The sequence below is a fragment of the Gambusia affinis genome, linkage group LG08 (assembly GCF_019740435.1).
Source record: "Gambusia affinis linkage group LG08, SWU_Gaff_1.0, whole genome shotgun sequence".
Lineage (NCBI taxonomy): Eukaryota > Metazoa > Chordata > Actinopteri > Cyprinodontiformes > Poeciliidae > Gambusia > Gambusia affinis.
This window is the reverse complement of record NC_057875.1, coordinates 20392214-20418960: the sequence shown is the minus strand read 5'-3', so window position 1 is coordinate 20418960 and position 26747 is coordinate 20392214. Positions and strand designations below refer to the sequence as shown.

The following is a 26747-nucleotide window of genomic DNA, read 5'->3' as shown; positions in this document are numbered from 1 at the left end:
GTGGTAAACTAACCACTCTAGTCTGTTGGAAAGTAATCTTTGGTATAATTACATTAATCAGAAACGTTTTGGAGTTCAAAAGGTTGGAGAACTGGTTGAGCGCCTGCGACACGGTCGCCCTCCGGGCCTGTGGGATGTCCAGCTTCCCTGTGATCATCACGTCATTGGCTCCATCTTTAGACGGCAGGAAGAAGACCCTGTCGGTGTAGGTCTTATAGTCCAGGAAGGGGATTCGTCCCTCGCTCAACTCGTTCGTGTGGTCTTCCATTTCAATCATCAGGTCTGCAAAATGGAACAGCAAAATGAAAATTACTGTATTTTTTTACCTAACAAGCTGTGGGATTTGTTTTCGGTTTCCTTTGTGCACTGCTGATCTGTCTAAATTATGTTGTTAGAGACGTAGGGGAAAAAAACCCCGAAAACCTTCCAGGAAAAATCAATTCCCCATTAAAAGGCCGCTTTTTATAACCGTTTTTGCTAAACCACTTCTCATACTGATGACAGAACAATACTAAGAGGGAGAGCTGAATTAATTGCAGTGGGAAAGATGTATAATCACAGCAATGAAGCCCAGTACTCTTCATCAGACATTAATCACATTGATGAGAATCAGCGGCTGGTTTCGTGTTACCTGTGAACTCCTTCTTGCAGCGGTCTCTAACGCTCTCCTCCAGGTTCTCCAGCTGATGCTTGACTTTCTCATATTCTCTTTCGGCCTGTTGACTCTTTCTCCTAAGCGCGTACAAGGAGGAGAAGCAAGAGGTAAATGCTTTGAGCATTAGGCCCAATAAAACATTTCGACTGCGCTGTACCATGGCGATAAAACAGTCTCAATATTCACAAATGCACAGAGCAAGATTCACATGTGTATTCCTGATGCAAACACAAGCAGCGCTGGCGGCCCTCGTAGCTCAGCGTTGTTCCAAACTTGTGGCGACCGTGGCAGCTCCGCCACCAGCGTACAATTTCTACTCCGATGCTCGCATCAGTGTTCACATCTTCCTGTATTTCAGAAGGGGGGCACATATTTTGGCAGGCAGCACGTTCAGCCTTGTAGGATAAGTAAAATAATCGCTTTGTGTTTAGAAAAAGTGTGATTTGAATGAATTATTACCTCGCTCTAATAGCGGATCATATAAAAACCAGAACTTTAAAACCAACACAATCATTATCTTGGGGCAGAGGAAAGCTCTAGGGCCAGTAATTTTACAAAATCCCAAGCTGCTACCTTGGTTTGTCTTCATTACAAGAAATTCAACTTTGTGGTTAGCATGGCTTGGTAGCGTAGCCCCTCTTACATTTGCACAATTAAATCAATTAGCATTGATAATTAAAAACTTCTCATTACATGTGGATAAATGGCTAAATATGTTGCTGCTTCACTGTTGCTGCCTTAAGCTATGTTGAGTTGTAAACTGTCTGCACTTCAACATGGCTACAGAGCTGCTGAAATGAGGTAATATGATTGGCTTATGCACAAGTTACACCCTCCATGTGAGGTGTGTGCTTACGATTGGCTTGAATAAGGAAGATATCCGATTCCCTGTTAAAAAGATGACATTTGTGGGTTGAGTCAAGTCAGTGGAGTCTCTTAACTCGCACACGAATGCAGCAAAATTCACAGACCAGAAGCAGCAGGTAACTCGAGATACATTTGCGTTTCCATCAAAAGTACAAGTGGGAATCTTGCATTGCATTTGTGAATCGCTCTGTGCACGTGTGAACATTGAGACTGTTTTAGCTCCGTACAATACGGCAAAATTTTTTAAATTCTGATTTATAATTAAACCAGCAATGGTCTGAATCCCAGCTACTGCATTTTACCACATGGGAGGGAGAATAATTCACCTGTAGCAGTAGACTGAAATGATGATGATGAGCAGCATGGGCACAATAACTGCAGGGATGATTATGTAGAGAGACAAATCGTTCTTCTTTTCATACTCCACCGAGCCGATTACCCACTCTCCCTTTCCAAACTTGATCTGTGGATAAACACGGTGGAAAACTCTTATAATGTACAGAATGAAGCACGTTTTACCCAGAAACAGTCAGTGGCAGAGAGCGCGCAGAGCAACACACAATTACACAAATGTGAATCTGCTCCTATTTCAGCTGAAATCCATTTTAGTGACGAGAAAATGAACAAGATCGGCTTCACACCAGCAGAAAGCCAGTGTGTTCTTCATATTGACCTTCAACATAAATATATTTAACTAAATCTATCAAGTAAATTAATACATGTTATTTCAATAACTGAAGGTGACTCTTCTAAAATCTCATTGCAATAACACAAAACTGCTGCGACCAATCCGTAAAAAACCTGATACAAACTGGGAAGACACAATTATTGCCTTGCTGATTACAATGAACAAACAAAAAATATTGATAAAATGAAAATCCCTACATTGAACCCCAAAAACTGACAAGTACAGTTGGGATTGTTAAAGTGACTTTCTTTACCGTCATCAACAAATATCAGTATATTTGAATAGATGATTAAACATATTTATTATGTGGAGTTTGGTGGTTCTAATGTAAATGGCCTATTCAATAAAGTAAGTTTTTACTTTTGGAGAAGTAGGGGTTGCTTATGATTGTAAACAGTGACAAATATATTTCCATAAGAACATTATATTGTAGTTTTTAATCACTAAAAAATGAGAACATTTTAAGTCCATATTGGCCATTCTTTGTACAATCAGCGCCAGACATACAAAGCGTCTGCAAAACTTCTGCTGTGTGTGAAGTGGCCACTGTTTCCTTTTAAAGCAGACAAATGTTTACACGTAAACTTATTCAGGATAACATTATATTCTCCATTTGCTGCCAAAACAGCAGCACTATAAACTGGGATGCACAGTATCTTCTGACACCTTCTTATCAGAACAAAACTAATACTTCCTTTTGTCAACTTTTCTCTTTATAACATGTCTTTGAGGATAAAATGATCACCCGCAGCCTAACATGTCCCACTCGGCAACTGGTACCACTATGAACGAGTGATCATCGGTGCAGCATCACCTGTCAGTGATCGTAATGTTATGCCTGATCCCAGTGTACTCTCTACTCTCCTTTCTTCACTGCAAACATCTTATACCATTGATAGTCCAGTCATGTTCCTTAACTCTGCAGCACAGAACAGCCGCAGAAATGAAACAATAGCTCACTTTTAGGTACTACCCATGGGAGAGATTACTCTATTCATCACAATTGTGTGTTGGATATAATTAAATGTAATTATAGGGGCCTGTAGCTGCAGAGAAACTCTTCAGCTGGAGAAAAGGAAAAACGAAAAAAGCATAGAGGACATGCTTAGAAAACCACAGCCGATACTCATTATGAATAGCTGTTCTCTTCTATACCTCTGCATAAGGGTCTGGAGTTTTGCAAAGAACGTTTACTCAAGTAATAATGTTTCTTAGTGCAGATTTGAGGGACATGTACGTTTAGATTTTCCTCTCATCTACACTTCCACTCCACTGCCAAGAACATTCTCCGTTTTAAAGTTTGCAGCTACAAAGACTGCGTCAATTTCATACAGGAAATATCTTCATACGATGTAGACAAAGAGAGTACATTTATTTATTTCAATGTGTTCAATTTGTTTTCAAATACTTGTCAAACCTCTACAGTGAGTGAAAAGGTGTCATTTTGTACGAGTTGGGGTGAATTTGGACACAACAAAATGGCACAATGGCACAATGGCACATGACCTGTCTGCTTCATGATGCTGTTTGTTGTTCCATGATGTTTTCTTCAAGCTCTGAGCTCGTCACAGAGCAGCTGTATTTCCACTGAGATTACAGTACACACAGTTCGACTCTCAGTTTTTTATTTGTCAAATGTGTAATTTTCTTTCTACTTCACAATTGTACGACCACTGTGTGTCGGTCTTTTATGCACAAATATATTTATGTTTGTGGTTGTGGTGTGAAAAACCATGGAAAAGTTCAAGTGGTAGGAATAATCTTTGCAAGCCACTGCATGCTTGTTATGTAGTAACTATAAGTATAATCACACCAAAGAGCCGAGGGCATTTTTGCTTATTTGACCTCCAAACAAGATTTTGGATAGTAATATTCATGTATTAACTCATTAATTCCTTCAAATAATTTAAGTCCAAACAATAAGCATTTCAGACCATATTTAACTCTCTAACAATTTGAATTTGTCCTGTTTATTTATTTTAATATTTGCTTGCAAATCAAAATGCTGGACAGCAGTTTTACACTATGCTGGACTTTTCCTCCATGCTTCAGCTCCTGGTCTTTATTTGTTCTTACCATCAGGTCCAGCAGCTCAGGGCGGGTGTCTCGGCGCTGCCGTCTGGAGCGGGCCTGGGGCTTACTGGAAGGTGGGTCCAGGAACAGCTTGTCGTCCTGAAGCGTGTTGACTTGACACTGAACGTCCCCCACAAACGCTTGGGCTTCCTTGGCGGTCATCGCCCTGGAGAAACCTCGACCCTGCAAGAGAAGAGCGACAGAAACGCTCACCGAGTTGAGACCGAACGGGATGGGAGAGGGTAAAAAAAATATTAATTACCAATATTAGATAAATGATGTAAAGAGCGAGCATTATTCTAGGCTTTTTAATTAGAAATGGGTGAAAAGAGAAACTCTCAACAGTCCCTTTCTGTTCAGGGGTCGAAAAGTAATAAGAAGTCATTCGAATTCTTAAGATTATAGTTGCTGCAGGCACAATCACAAGCAGTTGTTCACATTACATTTCTGTCAAATCAAATCACTTAGGAGTCAACAAGTCAAACTTCCTATAATTTTAACACAACGGAGGTTTACGTAAACCGCAACAAAATAACCGAAAAGCTTTCATGTTTATTCTGATCTTAGCTCAAAACATTAACTCAAACACTGTTAGCTTTATCATACTTTTTTGGAGTAAGAAAATGCAAACTGAACAATGTGCATAATCAATATAAGGTTGACAATTCAGTTTTTTTTTCCTGTTTTAAAATTCCTAGTTAATAGTTTAAAATAAAACATTTTAAAATTGGAATAAGATGTGTGGAAATATTCAACCAGGAGGTCCAAAGTGTCTTTAAAAAAATCTGAAGACATTAACATTTTGTGTCTATTTAAAGGATGACTTGAATCTCGTTCTTAATCTAAACTACATAAAACATTCATGTTTACTTAAATATTGTAATCCCCAACAGTATTTCTTTAGGAAAAAATAAATCCCCCTTTTTTCCCTAAGTTATTCTCTTACATTTCTATAAGGTCTGCTAACTGCAACACTCATTTGCATTCATCATTTCCAACCAACACTTAAAGATAACAAGTGCTCCTGTTATTTGCATAGCTTTTATACGCAACAGAGCCGAGAAGGCTATGAGCTGCTAAGTAATGTTAATGTGTCAGAAGTGCAACTCAGCTATTTTTTTCCCCCCCTTTTCAATTTAATTACCATGTCAGATAACAAAGCAATTTCTCTTAATTGTTTCAAGCAAACGAAACAGTTCGCTGCCACGAAGGGAGTGGGCGCAGCGAGCGCTCACCTTGACGACGATGATGCTGGACTCGGTGATGACCTTCTTGGTCATGTTCTCGAAGACGGGGTTGGCGTAGTATTTGAAGGACTTGAGCTCCTTCACCCAGTTGTCCAGCTGGATGAAGGTTCTGAAGTCCTGGCTCTGAGAGCCGCTCACCGTCGGAGAGCGAAACTGGATGACCGTGTCGTTCTTCTCGTGGGCCTCCTGAGTTGTTTCAGCGTGGTAGTTTTTGGAAAAAAAAGAAAAGAAAGAAAGACATGAACAAAATCAATGAGGAAGAAAAGACACAAGTGAAAACACACACAGAAAGCTATCGACTGGGATTAGAGAATCAAAAAGCAAATAGTAGGTGTTGAAAGGCCTTTGTTTTATTGTTGTTGTTGTTTTGTTTTGTTTTTTGCGGTTTTTTTGTGCCATAAAGAGGATAAAATTATGCACGTCTTTGAAATCATTCAGACTCCAATCTGCCACAGAGAGCAGCATCTGCCTCTGATGAGTCACAAATCACAGTCACTCCTCCAACGGCATTTCAGTGCTTTATTAAACTTCTTTTAGTTTGCTATTTTTATTTTTTTAGTACGCTGTCACTCACTGATTGTTTTGATAGCGGACTGAAAAAACCCGTCACAGTTCACCTTTACAAGGTAAAAGTGTGCCGTAACTCACAGACATTCAAACACTTAAATTCTTCTTCAGGCTCATTTATATGACTTATAAGTTGTTTGGCTTAAAGCATTAATCTATCTAACTAATTTTCTAAAAACAAGTAAATTTAAAGCTTTTTTTTTTTTAACTCATACTTTTGCATTTATTTGTAAAAAATAAAACAACAACAAAAAAAACCAAAAACCCACAGAGCATCTTTTTTTCACCGTGTAACTTTCATGCACGTTTTAATTCATCACATAGGTCTGTGTATTTTATATTCAGGTCTAGTTTGCTATAAAATAAAATGTAGAGAATATGTTTAGTTCAAGAATGCTAATCAGCTAGGTCCTTTTGCTTTAAAGCCGACATGACGTAAGCTTTTGTTTAAAATAAGAGCAGTCCTGCGTAGCTAAGCAGACACGACAAATAACTTTAAAAAGACAGATCCAGCAGAAAGGAGGTGCATGCTGCTGATTATGTGCCACTCATTTACAATTTGAAAGGAGCCTCGTTTAAAATAATTCAGAAAATGTTGGCTCTAGTTCATTCCAATATGATAACCTGAACGAAATACGTTGTTCCTGATACTTTTTAAAAGTTTTGATTAAGAAGCCAACTGGAAAGAGGAAAACAACGTGGTAGAAAAGCTGCTTAGCTAAAATAACCTCAAATACCTTCAAACGGAAAGCCAAACTGTGACGACATGCAAGAATATTTAAATCTGCCTTTATAAGTTACACGAGGGCCACAGAAAAGCAGACCAAGGATTCAAACTGAAGATGCTAATGTCGACCAAAAAACACATTTCCTTGTTTAAAGAGAAACGGTGCAACATTTTGTGGACCGATGAGAGCGAGGTTGTTCGTTTTAGAGGTTTTTAGGGGCTGCAGACAGTTTGTCAGACAGCAGGGGTAACAACAGCCAAAACCAAGAAGTACAAAGAAATCGTTGAATTCCTAAAGCAGTTCTCTTAACCAACTAAATGCCAGTTCACTGGTTTACAGGGAAGCTCAGTCTTTCAGGCATTTTTCAGTTTATATAGTAAATTAGTTTATAAAGTTTTTATAAAGTGCCATTTTTAGTATAAGTTTTAAAGTTTATACAATATTTTGTAAGTTTTATTTCTGTGTATAAGGAAAATGTAATATAGTTTTAAAGATCGTCTTGATTTAGAAAACAGAAATAAAGGCTTTTACATGAAATTCAAGCTCCACTTACATTTCTCGGCAACGCTTTATTTGACGGGGTGTGTATAAGACCGACATGACACTGTCGTAAACATGACGTAGCCCCTGTCATGAACAGGAAGGAGTCTTCATGAACGTTTATGTCTGCTGTCATGACGTGTCATGCGGTAAATAATGACACTTTTAATCCAAAGTTGCTCTACAATTTGCATTAAAGTTATCAACTTGCATTATTTGGTGAATAACTGCACTTTTAATGCAAAGTTGAAGCTTTTAATGGACTTTTCAATGAAACTTTGCATTCATTATTTACCGAATGACACTTCATGACCAGATTTATAAAGACTTCTTCATGTTTCATGACAGGCGTTATGTCAATCTTATGCACACGCTTTCAGATGAAGTGTTACCCTTTTTTTTTTTATCACACTGCTATTATTATAAACAGGACTATATGCAATGTTTAGATTTTGCCAATAAAAACATTACACTAAACAATTTTACATGTTATAGTTTAGCTAAATCTAGCATAAGGTTACCTGGAAATACAACATTGCCCTCATATTTCAACATGGTAATATAAACATTTTCAATAAGGCTTCTCATAGCCAACCACGAGAACCATCCAACTCTCTATTATATTAAGGAAATTGGCTCTTTAAGTATGCCTGCGTATGATAACTGATATGCAGACTTCAGAGGGCTGTGTTTCAAAATGAAAAGTACAGAGTGTCTTTCAAAAACAGAAAACCACTTGACGGCTAACCACCAACCTGACCTACATATAAACACTGGTTTACCGCATGCCAGCAGCAATAATGTGTGCGCATATTTGGGCTTAGTTGGATGGAGTTGAACCAAGAGGAGTTTATCAGATGGAGCAGCTTAAGCCTCTGGGATGACACTCTACATCCCGTTCAAGGCTGTGCTGGCCAGAAGTATTTTCCAATCTCTGCCCAGAACTTTGGCCCAAGAACAAAGTGGTAAAGTTTAGCACCGTTGTGAAACTTTAAATCTGCTTTCACACATTGAGGTCTTTAAATAAAATGAACTGAATCTCTCCAGAAAAGCGCTGCCCAGGACACAGATTGGTAAATCGCAGCGAGCTGCGTGGAAACCTTCTGGCTCGGATCAACCTAATGAAGCCGGTCGAGGATTAGATACTGAAACAATATGTCTTTTACCTTGAGCTTAACAGGTTTTGTAGATTTAAAGAGTGTTCCTAATTGGTGGGGAGAAGAAGAAGGGATGGAAATCTGCAGTTAACTTAACAACAGCAAAGCTAATTTTGAATGAACCGTCAACGAAGGATTAGAGCTGAGCAGCGCTGCCAAAGACAAGTGATTGAGAAAAGACAAACCCTCGATCAGATCAAAGAAGAGAAACAGTGATGAAGAAATGTGGTAGAGACCTCGACAGATGATGAGTTGTCTCCCTGGACCCTCATCACAGCGGTCTGGATCAGATCAAAACCGGAGCCTGTGACCACAATGTTCCTCCCACCACTAAAACACAAATCAAACAGAGATTAGGCTTGTGAATTACCAGACACACACAGATTAAACTTAAAGAAAAAAAGCGACTTGTAAGAAAACAGGCGTTTTAAAGAGAAGCTAAAGCAATTTTACAGCGAATTGTTTCCATACATAATGGAGGAAAGACGGATACTGGAGAAAAAAAACAAAAACAACGACTGGTTAAAAAACGATCAAACACTTTATTTCACGGTCCATTTTCAAGTCTTTCTTATTCCACTTTAAACTCTGTTTTACTTCTCAGAGTTCAGAAGGTGCAACGAGTCCGAGTCCCGTTCTCTAGCCTTTTTCCTCACTTCTAACGCTCTTTGTGACGTTTTCTACGCCGCTTCCATTGCAGAGATTTAGACATCAGCAGCTCTGGCAGGATGATGACTGCTGGGGCCAGAAAATTGCATCTCCTAAGGCCTTCAAAACAAGACAACACTTTACAGAGAAGCTGTCAGTTGTTGCAGAAAAGCTCTGGCAGCGGAGCGCTAACGTATTGATTTTGCTTATAACATAATGTAGATGATCTTCACCATTTGACAAAAGCAGCCATTTGTTAAAGTGCATGTATTTATTCATAAAAATGTGCTTTTGCCGCCCAGCACATACACAGATGTACTTTACAGGCTAAGTGAGCACAAACGTTGTTATCGTTTGTGGTCGTCTTCGTGATTCATCACCTGGGGATCGCAAAGCCGTTGAGCAGCCGTTTATCTTTTTGCAAAACAGCAAAGTGCAAGCAAAATAGGTGCGTTTACCTCTTAGACAAACACAATCAGTTGTAAAATGTATAACTTAAAACCAGTTCCAGAGCAATTTGTTTCCACACAAAAATATGAGCAGCCTGATGTCTCTGTGCCTTTCGAGGAAACCGGTGTCAGGGGTGATGTCTGTAATAACCCGTTTATAGTTACAAGGTGCTCAAGGCTTTCTCCGACAGGTACAGAGCGCTGAATGCAACTTGTGTGTGTTTTGCCAGTCTGAGTATGGCAGTGTGTCCTTTAATTATCTAAAATGTTAGTACGTGTTGTCCAGGGTATATTCCTTCAGCTCGAAGACGAGCCCTCGGGCTGGAAATGCAGAAGTCTGACTCTTAGTTGGTTTTTTTTCCATGTGACTTTCGGGGTTTTGCTCCAGTTCGATGTTTGATTTCATAAGTTTCTAAGGGAGGTGCAACTGTTGCAGCTAACTGTAGCCTTTTTAAAACATCATTCATAGCAAGTTTATGTGTTTTTCATGGTTTTTCCTCAAGTTCTGTAAAGCAAAACCATTGGATCAAAATCCATTGCCTTTGGACTTTTTCCCCCCCCAATTTACAACTTCAATGTACTTGACAGACTTTTAGAAAAATGGGTGGAGCTTTTTTATTAATAAAAAGAAAAGCAAAGCAATGTGTTCTTGCCCTATTTCACACATTTTCTACTACTTAGTCAGTTGCATAAAATCTCCATAAAAGACAGTGAAGATGGTGATTATAATGTGAAAAAAGGTGGAGACATTTATTTTTTTTTTTTCCCTATTTTAATGTAAATTGGAAACATTTGAAAACTGAAAACTATTTGTGATGTTTGGCCCACAGTCACACTGCGGCCAAAGGTGGATGCTTTACTTATACTGACCAGACAAAGCTTCCTGTGGGATGATGGTCCGACACTGTTGGGTTTTCCACATACTGGAAGGCACCTTGGACGGACGTTGTGGTTGACTTTCCGTAGTAAATTGTGACGGGGAGCTTCTCCAGAGGCAACTTCTCCTGTTGATATTCACCTGTCTTGCAGACAATCTTTTCCCCGAATTCCTTCCTGCCAAGACAAGGACAAAGCTCAGAGCAGGCTGTCTGGAGGGTGGGGGGGCTACAGAAGGTCGCTGTGCGGCTCAAGCCAACATGGCAGCCACCTGACAGTCCTGGCTCAACCGCTTCTCTTGGTTGTTATTTTTAAACATCGCTCCGGGTTTTGAAGGAACTTTGGCAGCCACCAGAGTGAAACAGAGGGGAAGATACATTTCTACAGATAAGCTCAATTAAAGTTTTGCATTTTGTGCAAAATCTACAGACTTTATAGATCGGAGAGATCAACGGCATCAATACAAATCTAAATGCAGTCCTTACACAGCACAGTTCACGTCTCCAACTTTAACCTGGACATCCTCCTTGCTGCTGGTCTCCAGAAACAGCCCTTTTAATGTAATGTTCGTGCCCCCTGCTTTAGGACCTCTGGAAGGGTTCACACCTTGCAGCACTGGGTCCTAGGAAAGGGGGAAAAAAAAAAAACAGTCAGGTTGTTTGTCACCAAGTACTGCTTGAATAAGTGCACATATCTATCTCGCAAGGACTCAAACACACAAGCGTCAACCCTCAGGCTCATGCAACCAGAGGAGTTACACACACAGAGATAACAGTGTTGTGCCATAAACATGCACGCTTTCTCTCGGGCTCCTTGAACAACCCCCACTCGCTCCATCAGAAGCATTCTGCCACAAACCCATACAAGCTCCACATCTGCCTCAAAATGCCGCGTAAACAGTTAGGCGGAAGCAATTCCCTTGTGGGGGGAAAAGGCGGCGAAATGAAAGGCCAGTTAAAAAAAGATAGGCTGCGATCTTATAAAGCATTTAAAAAGTGACTACTGAAGTTAAACTGCTGTGTAGCACTTCAATGACGAAAATTAAACTCAATCCCTACTTAGAGCATTTTAAGAAAGATATGCGTATCTAGAAATGAAATTTATGGTCTAGATCTTTAAGTCTTAAGGAGAGTATAGTGGCTTGCAAAAGCTTTCATACGGCTTTTTCTCATTTACCAAATTTCAACCACAAAAATTCTCTGCTTTTTGGGAAAAACCAACACACACAAAAAGGCAAAATTATGAAGCGTAAGAGAAAGTGTGTTTAATAATCCCCTTGATTTTCCTACCCCTGACACAGGGTTGTAGTAGTGACATGCTTTATGGGTGCTTATCCTTCAGTGGGCAAATTAAACATATACTTGATGGGAACCCTTAGTTGTATACAGAACAATTATGCATTATGTACATCTTATGTGTTAAAATGACCCAGTCAAAGTCTAGACTTAAAACCACAATATGTAGGAAGTCTTCACAACTGTTTTTTCTCAAGTGCTCAGCATCCAGTTCAGTTTGAAATAAATGAAAAACAACAACAACAAAAACAAACACTTTTGAATTACCACATTTAAGCACCACTTTCACAGACAAAAATCCCCAACAAACTATACTGAGGTTTGTGGATAACTTTGCAAAATATAGGAATTAAAACTTTTGTACGGCACTGTTTTGAGGTGAACTTTTAAGCACTTAAACATACAAGCATGATCTACAAAATATTAATCAAGACAACAATCGTAAGTTTTTACCTCCTTTCCTTAAAACATTTAAGACTCATTTCTAGTCAGGCTGCAGAGTAAAGTCTGGTACTTACCCTGTAGGTGAAGTTGATGCGGGACTTTCCTCTCTTTCCCCCATTCACCCAAATCTCCACTGGACCCGAGAGGCTTTTACCAGGACCTATACGTCCAATCTCACACACCACACTGGACAAATCCAAGAAGAAAGGTTCAGATGTCAGAAAGTATTTCAGGCAGGGACCATATATATATATATTTACATACATATATACACACATACTTTTTTCTTTTTATTTTGTACTTTTACTGATAATAATCCTCATTATCAGTCTTGCAAGCCACAAGCCTCCTTTTACAGCCACTGGCACAGTTTGTAAAAAAAAGCGTAAAGATTCCATCACATTGTGAGAAAAACTGTAAATTAAATAACGAAAAGCAAATGGAAAGCGACCGTTTCAACACAACAAGCTAATATTTCAGTAGCGCTGAATAATTACAAACAGTATTTCAGTATCTTTAGTTGGACTAGTCAACATTTTATGTGTGGCTGCTTATTATGTCAGCATCTGGACTTTAGTGGGAAAACCATGTCCACGTCTTCAGCAGATTTTAGGGGAAATGTGCTGCAGTAAAAAGGTTAACACAGCAAACGAGTGGGCACCCAGTATCAGAACGAGGAGCTCAAAGCAAGCACACTTCAACCTGAAAAAACAAAACAAATAAGCAACAAAAAAACGCGTGGCAGCTAGCAAGGAGAGGAGAGGAGTGCGGTTGTCGGAACCAAAGTGAATGATTTAAGACCAGAAGACTTCCATCTGGTCACATAAATCCCGGTTTATGCCTCATCATGCAGATGGTGGGGCGAGGATTTGTCGTAAATGTAGCTCCATCCTGCCAGGTGTCAACTGCTCTGGCAAGAGGCTGTTTTCTGTTTTATAGACCATTTGTATGAAGTGAGCACTTTTCGACCCAGCTGTGACTGAAGTGAACCTGGTAGACTTGGTTAATGCAATTATCTTCCTAACTGTGCCCTGCCAAATAAAATGCCTGCAAGATGAGGGGAATAAAGCATTAAAAATCTGTCCAGAATCTGTCAGATCTTATCGCGACTGAAATAATGTCACAATTAGGACCGGCCTGGGAACACTTGCCCCGTATGAGGAAGGTTATAAAACACAAAGGTCAGAATTAAAAATGTTTTTTAGTCATTCTTTTTCCACTTCTTGTTAAATTTCTTTACATTATTTGACAAAGATGATTTCTACCTCAGACTTTTCCAACCACATGTTTACATGCAGATAAACAGGAACAACTTATACTAAAAATGGCACGTCATAATTTGACCAGATCACTTAACCATACTACAAAACTAAATACTTTCTTTCTGCTCATTTTTAAGCATCTTAAATTCCTGCCACTCTTAGTAAGAACAGTCTGGGGTTCACTACACGTGAAAATATTTTACTGTGCAAGTTAAAAATAACAAAAATTAAGTGAAGTCAGAGACCTAATGGCATGCTGCACATATTGAAAGCAGAAAAATCAAAGGGTTTAATCCTTTCTAAAAACAGATTCTGTATCAGAATAATAAACAACAGTTAAGACTTTTTTTAAGTTGGAAACATTACTTCAGGTTGTGCTACTTTTTGGCTTAAAAATTGAGTCAACTTTTATTCTCTACAATAACACAAATGTGCATGTTCACAATCAGCGGGGAGTTAAAGCCTTTCCTAAACAATCAACATCCAGCTAAACGATCAATTAACCCAGAAACTACAGAACTTCTCATTTGTAGTCATGTTATCAAAAATGCTCTACTAGATTTTAAACTTTATGTCAGTAAATGTATCATTAATAATACCAGGGGAATGCAGAGTAAACAAAAAAAAAGAAACATGGTGATCAATTTACTTATAGCAGTTTGCTGTATATTGTTGGACTTTTGTGTTTGCAGGTGTGGTTGTACTTTATGAAAACAAACGTCTGCACAAATATTCATGGACATCTAAGAGCTTCCACAAACACTTATTCAGGAAAACAAACACAGCAGATGGACAACATGGCGGACTTTGTTGAGCGCATTCAGCAGATTAAAAATAATATTACAGTAACTTTGTTTTTACTGTCTTCTTATCAGCAGAAACTGAGTGTTGCTTCTGCAGCTGCAACTGTGAAATTATTGCATAACTTTGAATTAATTTTCCCCTGTTTAATTTGAGAAAAAATATTGAAGTTTCAGAAAATTTGTTAAATCTATTAAACTTTATATTTTCACAAAACCAGCAATGTTGACATCATTGATTGTGTAAATTAGCTAAAAACGTCCACAATCTACACATAGAACAAAATAAAAAATAAAAAACAAAACAGAAGAGTCGGCGTACCTCCTACACAATCAAAACAGTTTCGTAATCGTTTATATAAGCCGTACATTTGCCTGTTAAATCAAATGCATTTTCAGACTCTTATGGTTTGGGTTGTATGGAGTTTTGTCCAACAAAATGTTTAAGAGAAAAGCAGATAAAGCAAAATAAGAGTTAGTGATTCATTACAGTTTTAAGTTGAAATGCGTTTTTAGAGGCGCTTATATGCTATTCTGACTGCATTCTCCTTTATATGCACTTCAGTCATAGTTTTATAAAAAAATATATTTAACCTGGGACTCCAGACACCTTGGTCAGGTCAAACAGTTCACCTGAGAGGAATTTTAACGAAGGAGCTGAATGTGATCTGTTGTTTTAAATTTACTTCAAAAAACAATATGCAGTGTCTGTGTCCTTTACAAAGACTTTTTACAAAACCCGCCCGTGTCTGGAGACCGTCAGATCAATACGGTTGTATAATAAGCTTTATAACACATGCAGGCACGACACAGTGAGGAGAGGGAAAAGCCTCCGAATGCAGAGACACTTCAAAAGCACAATTATGAAAATGACAATGAAATGTGTGTTTGTACTACAGCTCACACCCAGCATACTTTACCTGGTGGAGACAGAATACTTTTCCGCCTGATGTATGCAGGGCTCTCCGGCTACTGTGATGTTTTTAATGTCCTCCTTGTAAATACCAAGGTTGGATCCGTGGATGGTGATAGAGATGCCTCCTTTCAGGGGCCCAAAAAGAGGGACGATCTGGAGGGAGAAAGTTTGGAGCGATCAATCAATCGAGTTCATTTGTGAGGCTCATTTCAGCATCAAGGCAGTTCAAAGTGCTTTGCATCATAAAGCTCTTTGAATCTGTGACAGATCAACACACGGTGCATAACTTTGAAATCTTTTTTTCTTTTTTCAAAGTGTAGTGCCTCTTTGAAATCAATACTTTGTACATATACCTTCATTTGCAGTTACAGCTGCAAGACTCACAGCTTCACACATGGAGCTTATTGGTTATTCTCTCAAGAAAAATAAAACGTGCAGGTTTCCAGCAGGAACCTTTTGATTGATTTTTTTATAATCTACATAATCAATTCATTAAAATTAATGCTCTAAAGCAATAAAAACACCTGGATTTATGCTTTGATTAAGTTGACTGCGAGGCGATGTGTGAAGTCAGGGTGCTGCGCAGGACTTTATTCAGGGGTATCAATATAAATATAAATGTTAAGATGTCAAAAAAAAAATTTTGTTGACCAGTCGCATAAAATCCAAATTCAGTACATTAAGATTTTTGATTCTAGTTTATGAAAAGAAGGAGATTTAGGAGTCTGGCTGTTTTTGTGAACAATAAGGGTTTAGCAGACAAACTGTATTCAACCTCTGGGATCCTTGAAACCTCAATGATTGGTGGGGGGGGGAATAAAAAAAAAAATCAATCCACTGACACCATAAACAATCCTGCCAATGCCATTTATCCATGTTTCCATCAGCCGATATATCTGTTTGTCGGTGTTGTGGCTGCTGACAAGCTCTGTCTGAATTACATCAACACAATCACAGGTCGGCGTTTCTTTTGTCAATGACAAAAAGACACCAAGAACCCAGTAAGCAAACAAAATATTGATCCAATCTAGACATAATGGAGGAACATTGCACCACGCTCACAAGGAGACTTCCAAATCTTCTGTCAACACACAGATGAGACAGACGATACACAGCCAATACACTGGGCTAATCAATAATCCAATCCCAAAGATCAATGTGTTCTCCGCTCAAACGTCCCAGAGACGGACACGGTTTCACATTTTAAACGTAAATGTGAGGTTTGCCAGTACTTACGTTGGTGATCTCAGGGTTGGGGCACTCTGTGTTTTGGGAATCGCTACAGAGCTTATTGAACACACACGCCTTCTGCTTGCTGCACCACACACAGTCGTACTTCGAGTCGGCGAACTTGCAGAGGCTACAGTCCTCCCTCCCCACGGAGCAGTTGTACAGGGTGACTGGAGACGTCAGAAGAACAGTTAGAGTGTTAGTCAGATTCCCACCCATTTTGTTTCAGGTTGGAAATCAAAGGTGGCTTAAGAAATGCACCGTTTAGAGTGCTGTCCATCTTGTTCCCAGTCCTCTTGTCCTTCATGTAAAACAGGACGCTGGTCTCCGGTGACTTATCGTAGGAGAACTAAGGAATTGAAAACAGAATGAATAAATACTGTGAAATCCGGTGATTTATTACATTTAAACTCTTCTCTACAAACAGTGTGGGCTGCTGCTGCCACCCTGTGCCAGCGGGGGAAAAAAAAGAAAAAGAGAAACTATAACCAGTCTGGCAGATTTTCAGCAGAGGAAATCTATGTAGGAGAAAGAACATAGCTGGGGGCAAGATACGGTTCGAGTTTCTCAATCAGAGAATTCAAAATGTGGAGAGACGCAGCCAAAATAACTCAAACAAGTGGAGCCTGTCCATTAGAGGGAGCTAGAGAATATCAAAGGATTATGAAAAAACTGCTAAAGGGGAAATTCATTTATAATTACGCAACATACAGAACATGCTTGGCAATAAAAAGGATGTGCTGCAAAAAGAACTGAGGCTGTTCCACGGTACTTGCTGTTACTTGTGTAGCACTATAAACTGAACAGCCCCACACCTTAGCTGTAGTTTAGAAGCTGCAGGTCGGTGGAGGATAATTTCTGCCAACACTGAGGAAAGAAACCAAAGTCTAGTGCGGTATTTACAGTTATGGTGTACTCACACTGAAGCCGTTAAAACTGTAGAAACGACCGCTCTCTTTCCTGACCACTTCCTCCGTGTTTTTCATCAGTTCAGTGCCGATGGTGAAAACGTGATCCTGCATGACAACAAGGAGGGAAAGGGATGCAGAAGGCAATGGCTGTGATTAGAACAAAGACAAGACTCACTAAGTGATATCTTGACATATTTCAAATGTTTAGCTACATTAAAACTGATCACCAAATGAAAGCAGCAAATGAAAACTGAAAATTCAGTTTCTCATTAAATTTGAATAGAATATTAGACCAAAAAGCACTTTTAATTCCAGAACCGTCTGTGCAACACAAGCACAAGCCAGAAAATTAAAAGCCGCAAATACCTGAAATTCCTTCAAAAAACTTTTTAATTGCATATTTTAATATTTTAACCCACAAATATGTCTTTAAACTCTGACTAGAGCTACAGACGATACCTGCAAACTCTTGAATGGACTTTGACTCATAATCCTCTCAAGGATGCTCTTATCCCTGTTGATTGTGTGTCTTTTTCCTAATATAACTTTTTTCCTTCCACTTAACTATCCAATAATATGCTTGGACACAGAACCAGCAACTCTGTATGAACACTTGACAGAAATAAAAGCGCTGTGTTTAGTCGGCAGAATGAGTTTTAATTGTGGAAATAAACTTCAAAATAAAATGACCATTTCTTTTCAGACGCACACGCAGGTACATGCTATTTTCATCCATGTTCGCCTATTCCATTAGCATGGCAAAAAATATGCATGCAGACTGCTCCAGCCTTCCCACACTGAGATGATTATACGTTAGTAAATTACAGGTAGCTTTATAGATCCTTCAGCCTCAGACAGTGTCTTATGAAGGGACACAAAAGTGGCAAGTTTGGTCTCAAAACTCAGATTAAGACTTGCTTCAACACTCAAAGTCTCAATCAGAAGCGATGGCTAAAGAGGCAGAGGGAGTCGGCCATTAATCAGAAGGTAGGTGCTTCATCCCCGGCCAGTCTAGTCCACATGTCGACGTGTTCGTAGCAACACTGGTAAATCTCCCCAGTTTCCCCTGATGTATAAGTGCGTCTGTGATAGAAGAAGTGCTTTATGTAAGACAGGAAGAAAGAAAAAAAAAAAGAAAACACGGCATAAATGTGTATGAATGTGGCTTGTGTTTTAAAGCACTTTGCGTGGTCAATAATACTATCAGAGTGCTACATAAATACAGTGCATTTCCCATTTCGCTTCGCTGTAATGACTTCCTGTTGTGATTTAGGTGATTAATGGAATTTAGCACGACCAACGTCAGCTTCCTCTTTTTGCTTTCTTATAAGGTGGGGGTTTATTTTCTTCCTTTTAATCAAGAAAAGCTGTATATTTATTCTTTTACAACTTATGTACCGCCTCTGTTTGTTTGCTAATAAACCACTGGACGTTTTGGGTGCGTAGACAGTCTCCTTTACCTCGTAGTTATCCAAGTTGATCCCTTCAAAACTGATGCTGGTCTCGTAGCCCACTGGGATCAGAACTGGATCTGGATTCTCAAACTGAGGACACTCCAATCCCTGAAAACATATCAAAGCAAGTCAGACACACCCACTTTTAATGATCTGCCTTTCAAACATGCAAGCCACTTAACAGATGCCCTCATCTGCGGCAACAGATAAGTGCATCGCTGGAACATCTGCCGACTTGTAAATTGATATCTTCCACACTCGGTGTTTGTCATGGACGATGTTGGCGGCTGATTGAAGGATTTGTGTTTTTTTTATTCATTTTCAGGAAGGCTCTGAACAGTCAGCTGCTGCGTCACAATGGATGAATGGATACAAAAGTGCTCATACCCGCTGCACTTCTCACATTTTGTCAAACTTCGACCACAAATCTTAATGTATTTTAGTGGGACGACTTTTTACAGAAATACAAGATAGGGGACAAATATAAAGTGGAAAGAAAATGATGCATAATTTTACATTTTTGATTCTAAAACGTAATTTCTAAATTGTCTTATCCCTCTGAATGAATATCCTTTTGATACAATGGCAAGTCTATTAGAGTGTGGCTCTGTCTGCTGTGTGTCTACGGACTGATGTTTTACCCATTCGTCTTTGCAACACAGTTCAGGTTCAGTCCGATTAAAGGGAAAGCACAACAGCAAACTTCAACTCTCATTTTGATTTTGTCTGCACACATTAACATGTTTTCATCCAAACCATTCCACTGCAGATCTGGTTGTATGTCCTGGGTTGCCCCACAAATTTGGCCAATCACAAATCTTTAAAAAAAAAAAAAAAAAAACTTGACCAGTTGATTCCAATTTTGGCCAGTATCGATTTTTTTTTTGTCTGAAAGTTCACTAAATATAGTGACGGAAACCCTAAGTTTGCAACAGTCGGGTGAATATTATTAACTGCATGCATGCAAGCAGCCTAAATCAGATGCACACCACACTTTTCAGGGGAAAAAATGCAGAAAAAACCCTCTCTTTACTGTAGGCATTTGGCATAAGATCCTAATAAAATACACTGACGTCTGTGGTTCTATTGTGGCAAAATGTAAAAGAGACACAAGGTCTCTTCGTTTAACATACCAACATACTGTTAGTGATAGAAGACATCGACTCATCTCTTTACTGAGACTGACCTTACGGTGTCCAATGATGTCTGGGCCCACTATGCTGTCGTCTTTGTCACTACATGTGTGGTGACGCGTATTCCACTGGCAGCCCCACAGACTTGTCACGCATGCCATGCACCTAAAAGACATGGCGATATCAAATGTCAGAGAATTCTGACTAGCATATGCACAAACAAAAGCCTGCAAAGAACAAATAAAAAAAAAACAAAAAAAAAAAAACATGCAAACTCATCAGAGGCCGTCCGGCAAAGAAATCTATGCAGCTGACATTGAAATGGATTTCTGCAACTTCACATAAGCAAAGCTCGTTCATCACAAATGCCTCCGTGTGAAAGAAATGAAGAAAAGATATGGGTGGGGGTGTGAGGAGAGGCTGTGGGGGGGGGACTGGTGTGATCGACTTACATTTTTTGATTAATGAAAAGGGAACACAGGCAATTTCCTCGGTTTGGTAATAAAGGCACAGAAAAATGCGAGAGGTGCATTCAACGCCGCCATGCATCACAATTTACAAACAGAGCCTTGATCTCTCATCTATTCATGCGTGGTGATAAATTTACATCAAGGTTGTCAAGGCGATGCTGTGTTCAGTGTCACTGTGCATTTTGGTGAGTGACAGAGCAGAACTGATAGGCAACAATCTCACTCACGGCGTGTTTTCTGATTTCCTCACAGTGGCTGCACAGTTGTAGAACTTGAACTCCCTCTCAGCCAGCTCCACGGTCTCGTTGACGAAAATCCTCACTGAGACGGCTACAAAATCTGAGGAGAGAGCGAGCTGTTTAAGTATTTTGTAAAGATAAGCAAGGCAGGGAAAGCACAAATGCTGTGTGTGCTCATCAAGACCAGAGAAATATCTGTTCAATGATTCCAAATCATGACCCAAACTATAACGTTTTGTGCTGATTTTCTTGGCTGGCAACGTTTTATCTCTTTTGAAAGTGACCACAACTAAGATAATGTCAACATTTTACAGATAATGGTTATGTCATAAAAGCCAAATTACAGAATTAAACAAACACCGACGGAAGTGGAGAGGTAAATTGTTTGGCTCACGTGTTCGCTCGCTTTACACTTTCATGTTACAGATCAATGCAAAACAGCTCATTAATTATTCCATATAATAGACGAGAGGAAATTAAAGAACCCGAAGACGCCCCATTTGTATCTAAACATAAACCGTCTAACAGACACAAAAAACACACATGAAATAGGAAAAACATTTCTATTTGAAAAAGACTTCTTTAAGACACTATTCACTAGAAAAGTGTGATTTCTATCACTAAGCTCAGTCACCGAATTTATTCATATTTATTTATTGTCTCATTGAACAGGCAGTTTGGGGAGGGAAGATAAACAGCATTATTTAGAATTGATCGCAAAAGCGATAAGAAATTTATCAAAATAAATGATAAACAACATGAAGAATGTCCACATATATATAAAATTGAACCAAGCTTAAACAATTTTACAAAAAGAAAAAAAAAAGAGCAAAAGTGTCATTCTGTTCAATGCTGATGAAGTCATGAACCTGCCTTTTAAAACTTAGAGTTTTCATTATTATGAAATGCAGTAGTATTTACTCTGGTATAATAAATAGGGATACATTTAAATGCATGCCAAACTTTCTGGATGCACATTTCAGAAGCCATTTGGGATATCAATACTATATATTGAAAATTACAGCAACAATGAGGAAAAGCTTGAAACCTTTTTGCGAGGCACCTTAAGGAAATCAGATTGCTCATGAAAAGGAAGGGCCAGACCTTGATTCTCGGGAGTTTTCGGGATATCCGAAGGCTGTGGCAGATCACAGGAGACCTGGCTGGAGTCCAGCATGACGCCTTCACTCCGGAACGATCCGACGTTACACTTCAGACGGTCGGAGGGTCCGATAGAAGGGAGTGACGGGATGTTGATCTGGATCTGGTTGGCGAAAAAGAAAAAAAAAACACACACACACACACACAGAGAGAGAATATAAAACCAACTGATTCTTGCTAAAATCAATGTTGTTCGTCACACGGTTTGATTAAGAAAAAAGAAAACAAAAGGAAAGACTTGAGTTAATTTCTCTGCTCTGTTAATGATACAAACACCTCTGAAACAGAAGTCAGAAAACAAGAAACAATTTCCTTTTGAAAGACAGGAGATTGATTGAGAGCAAGGAAGGAGGAGACAAGCTTTTGATGGAAATTCCAGTGAGTCAGAAAGGGAGGGATGGAAAAATAGAAAGCAAAAGGAATGAGAAAAACCATTTTAGAAGCAAAGCACATAAGAGGGGCTCTCAATCTTCACAGTGAAAGGCCCAATCAGCCAGCCTGGTTATTAATAGGAAAGTTTGGAGCTTTCTGGATGGATCAATACAGAACAGGAAGACCCAGAGTCTACGGCCGCTGACTCAGAGTAAACTCAGATCATAGACATTAGCTTAACATGCACTGGAAGCCAGCAAGAGAGGAAAAAACACGAAAACAAGACCGGAGCAAATTAGCGGAGCTGTGTGTACCTTGTCGGTTTTTTTGTTGGAAAGGTTCGGCGGGTAGAAGGATAAAATCTTGAGACATTGCTGCCCGGGGCTCCACAGCCAGCCGTTCCTCTCCTCCGCCCGGCGGCATTCAGACCTCCTGGTGCACCTACAAATGAAGGATGAACAGCAGCCATCAGCATCTGCTCCACATCCCGTAAACACTCCCAACGCCACAGACTGCAGCAGAATCTCAATGGGCTTTGGTAATAATAGTTCGACACCAAAGTGACCTAAAAGAAAACAACGTGTTCTTAAAACAGACTTTCATAAACACACAGTCAGAAAAATGCATTTTAACTTTCAAGGTAAATTATTTCAGGGATAATGAACTGAAGTACTTTTTGAGGGAAAAGAACTTTAAGCAAAATAAATTATTTTATCTTTTGACTCAACTAGCTAGACTTTTTTTTTTAAAATAAACAACTGTTTATCTCTTCAACTAATGACCAAAAAACACATTTTATAATAAAGGTAATACTAACTTCCTAACGAAAGTTCTTGATCATATCCCTGTGAAACAAGTCACATTCACACCTTTGTTTTTTTTTATTTTTTTGTTTACTTTTCAGACCTTGATAAATATAGTCTGATCATCAGAGTAAATTGCAGTCTGGCTTCGCTGCATGAAGCTGACAAACAGCTTTAATTTCTTACGGTTCCACAGACAACACAAGACTGACTATAAACACTATGGGGTAATAAATGTGTCTGCAATAAAACACACCGAACAAATACCCCACTGTGCTATACAGATGGAATCGCGTTCGCGTGTGTTTGCATCCGCGTGTTTTTGTGCATACGTGCATGTCTCTGTGACAGAGATTCTCACCTGCCCTCCAGGACGCACCAGCCACAGTAAGGATCCCTCAGCTCCACGCATGATTTGCAGTCTGTCTTTTGGAGGCACGTCTGCACCGGCACCTTGGTGATCTTGAGAATTACAAAACAGAGTACGATCAAACGGCGCACCTCGGAGACGTCGCGCGGAAACGGGGCGTTCGGCTAGAAGCGCCTAACTGGTTTGCTGGAGGAGTGCTCCTGTCACAGCACACGGTCATGTTCAATTACTGAAACAATTTACTCGGAGCATTCAGTAAATGTTTACTGTATCGGGCTAATAGAAAGTAACTACCTATGTAATTACCCTATGCACTTCCATTAGACGCCACGTTCTGCTGTCAGTGTTCTTCAAACAAAGTGCTTGCACGAGTCCCTAAATGTATCCGAAATAGCCTCTCTGTTTTTAGGAGAAAGCTGCACAGATTTTTTTCTTTCTTCATCCCAGCCCTGATACAATTATTTAGCACTATGAGCGTCTTGCAGGAGAAACGGTCTAAAAATATTTTTCATGTTTTAAAAGGATTCACGTCTCGCCTATCTGTAAGAAAGTTGGCAGTCAACTCTGCTTTTGACGGAGCTTGGCAGAGATGCAAGCGCTCGCCGCTTCCGACGCAGCTGAACATCGTGTCATTCAAACCTGTTTTGATCAAGTACAAGTCGCCCTTTAAACCCTGCATCTCTCTGCTGTTCAACAGAACGAAGGGGAAAAATCAAAGTTTCAGTTTTCTGTCTACATATGGTGCAGCTGTTTTTGTCAAAATACAAAAGCGTTTGAGATTTAAATTCAGCTGTTTGTCAACTAAGAACATATCTCTAAATATTCACTTTAAAAAGTGGGTTTGTATTCAACCTGGGGCTCTCGCATCAGGATTTCTTTTTTTAAATTTTGCTGTTACTAATAGGGTAACAGTTAATTCTGACTTAAAAAAACCAAAATGTTATTGGTGAGATTTACAAATGAACAGGTTATATTCTTATTAAAACGCACAACTAGGAGTTGAGACAAAAAAAGCTGCAAAAAATAAAAATAAAAAGAATCAATGTCTGGGTGAGATTTTCAATCAAAATAAAAGAACAATGTCTCTTCAAATTATTCCATTTGCAGTGCAACAATAGAACCTTAGCAAGTATTTATGGTCTAATTTCTAGTGTAAATATATTAGTACACTTGGAATAAGACAAAACGAACTTGCGAGTGACTTTTCAGCAGAATATAAGAGCTTGTTTTAAGTTGATAATTCCTCAACATTGGTGAAAAAGTATTTGTTATAAAAAGTACTAGTGATAAGTGAAATAATCTGCCAGTGGGACGAGACATTTTAACTTATAATATGGGAAAAAGACTTGACCCACTGGCAGATTATTTCACTTAATAAATAGTAGTTTTCAAACTTGCATAATAAAATGTACTTTTTATTATGCAATATTCAAAATGGAATTGCTTTTGGCTTTAAGCGCTGCAGCAACAGACTTCCTCTCTGCTGCTTACCTGCGTGAGTACGTTGTGCTCTACCTGCCTAACGTACCTTTTTCTCTGTGGTGATGTAGAGGTGGCTGTGAGGGAGGTCAAAGAAGAGGTTCTTGTTGACCTTCTCCCCGAGGTTGTCACCAGGAACCTTACCGTACTCATCCGCTGCCGCTGTGAGATGTACCTGGACAAAATAAGAAAAAAAAAAAAAAAAAAGAGAAAAGAAATAGAGCAACGCTGTCAGACATGAGCTTCGTCATTAACTTGACCCAAGCTCCCTCTGGGCAAAAGGTTAAAGAAAATGAAAAGCCGAGAGAAGAAGCAGATGAAATAACAGCACCTTGAAGACCTCTCCCTTGTTGTTGCCCAAGAAAGCAATGGTGTGATCGTTCTCCACGGCAACAGCCACAGCGGTCAGAAGGCTTGTAGAGGTCCACGCTGCACTGGCCGTTAAGGCAAATTTTGGCCGGCTCGCCAGAGGGGATGGCAAAAAGTCTGCACCACACTTGAAGGTCTCCAACAAGTCTTTCTGTGAAAGGTAAACAATTGTACAGAGATGACTTATTTTTTCTTTTCTCCCCCTCGACATCATGAATTGATATAATTGACTGCAAATAAAACCACTTGTTGATGCTAATTACTCTGCTCTCATGTGTATAGTAATTACTTTTTATAGTCACAACCTACTTTTTCAATTTGAAATGCAGTTGTAACTTGTTACATTATATGCTTCATCCAAAACGACACATTATTCTGCTTGGGTTGCTTATATGTCAAATTATGACTTTTAAAGAGAAACTCATTCTTTCTCATTCATTCTTTGCACAATACGCCAGACATTTCAAGTAGTTTATAAGACAGCAGAATGAGTTCAGTATGGACTTTATGACACAAAAAATGAACTGACACACTTAAGAAAAAAATTAAATCATTAATTTAAATGTGGAAAACTTTGAATTTGATTGGGAACAACTTCTGATGTGATTTTGATCCTCTTTGACAAATAAGAATAAAAAAAAAAAAGGAATGTTTTCAGTTTTATAGTTTAAAATCCTTTCAGCCTCCAGCAGCCTGAAAGGAGAAACATTTCTAGATTATGGATGGACATTTTAAATTAGTAAGGATGCCTAAATGTGCAATTTGTGTTGAATATTGCGCACTTTTCTTACGGCTGACTAATTTATTTATTATGGTTTCCGGAGGTTTCGCCAACTCAAATTTAAGACCCTTATGAATTTAACTTAAGACCTATAACTCCACAGAAATGCACAAACTTCATCCAGCCAGCATGTGATAAATTTGCACTTGCCCGTGACAGATGCAAAAGAGCTAGCCAGCTAGCCAGGATGTAGCAGTGGCTAGTTAGCGGTAGCTTCAACCGTCTCTAGTGACAGAACGTAATGAAGATGTGTGAGTGCGACTCAAACTTTTGTCTCAGAAAAGTTCCACGAGAAATACAAGAGGTTAAATAGTCTTGTCTCAACAAAATTTAAGACCTGGGAGTAACAGAAAGGGCAACTTACTTTTACAGAAAGAAATTTAAGATATTTTAAGGCCTTAATTCCAGATGCATGAATTTAAGATGTTTAAGGCTGGGCCATATTTTGGAATGACTCGGGTCTAATGGAGTTATGCTAACGCAGCTGAAGATCAGAGGACAGAGGAGGAACCTCAAAGACCTGGAGCCAAGACTCGTATAGTCGAATACATCAGTGGAGATATGCAAAATGTTGCCAGGGATTATCAGCTGGGTTTGATTGCTCAAATAAAAATAAAGGCTTTTCCATTTTTCCAAGGCTATCTGAGAATCTTAATTTTCTATATAACAGGAGCCTGCGTCATTTTCTGTGAAAAACAAACTTTTTGGTCACTGAAAGTTACTGAAATGGCCTGTCCTTGTGAAGCGCCTTATCAAATCCAGA

The 26747-nt window shown here is 39.1% G+C and overlaps 1 protein-coding gene across 2 annotated transcripts in view; it reads right to left on the bottom strand.

Moving 5' to 3' along the window:
- plxnb2b (plexin b2b) overlaps positions 1-26747 on the bottom strand; it is a 154020-nt gene that overhangs the window by 20281 nt on the left and 106992 nt on the right. For both annotated transcript variants that reach the window (XM_044124107.1, XM_044124106.1), the window contains 21 exons: positions 25166-25354; positions 24884-25009; positions 23347-23447; positions 22497-22623; positions 21754-21913; positions 20638-20749; positions 19994-20105; positions 18814-18915; positions 17363-17458; positions 16704-16791; positions 16449-16612; positions 15217-15365; positions 12309-12420; positions 10981-11117; positions 10490-10672; positions 8759-8852; positions 5519-5716; positions 4287-4466; positions 1849-1985; positions 632-732; positions 53-282 (listed from right to left, as the gene is read on the bottom strand). In XM_044124107.1, coding sequence (XP_043980042.1) covers positions 53-282; positions 632-732; positions 1849-1985; positions 4287-4466; positions 5519-5716; positions 8759-8852; positions 10490-10672; positions 10981-11117; positions 12309-12420; positions 15217-15365; positions 16449-16612; positions 16704-16791; positions 17363-17458; positions 18814-18915; positions 19994-20105; positions 20638-20749; positions 21754-21913; positions 22497-22623; positions 23347-23447; positions 24884-25009; positions 25166-25354 — 2898 coding nt within the window. The remainder of the gene's footprint in view (positions 1-52; positions 283-631; positions 733-1848; positions 1986-4286; positions 4467-5518; positions 5717-8758; positions 8853-10489; positions 10673-10980; positions 11118-12308; positions 12421-15216; positions 15366-16448; positions 16613-16703; positions 16792-17362; positions 17459-18813; positions 18916-19993; positions 20106-20637; positions 20750-21753; positions 21914-22496; positions 22624-23346; positions 23448-24883; positions 25010-25165; positions 25355-26747) is intronic.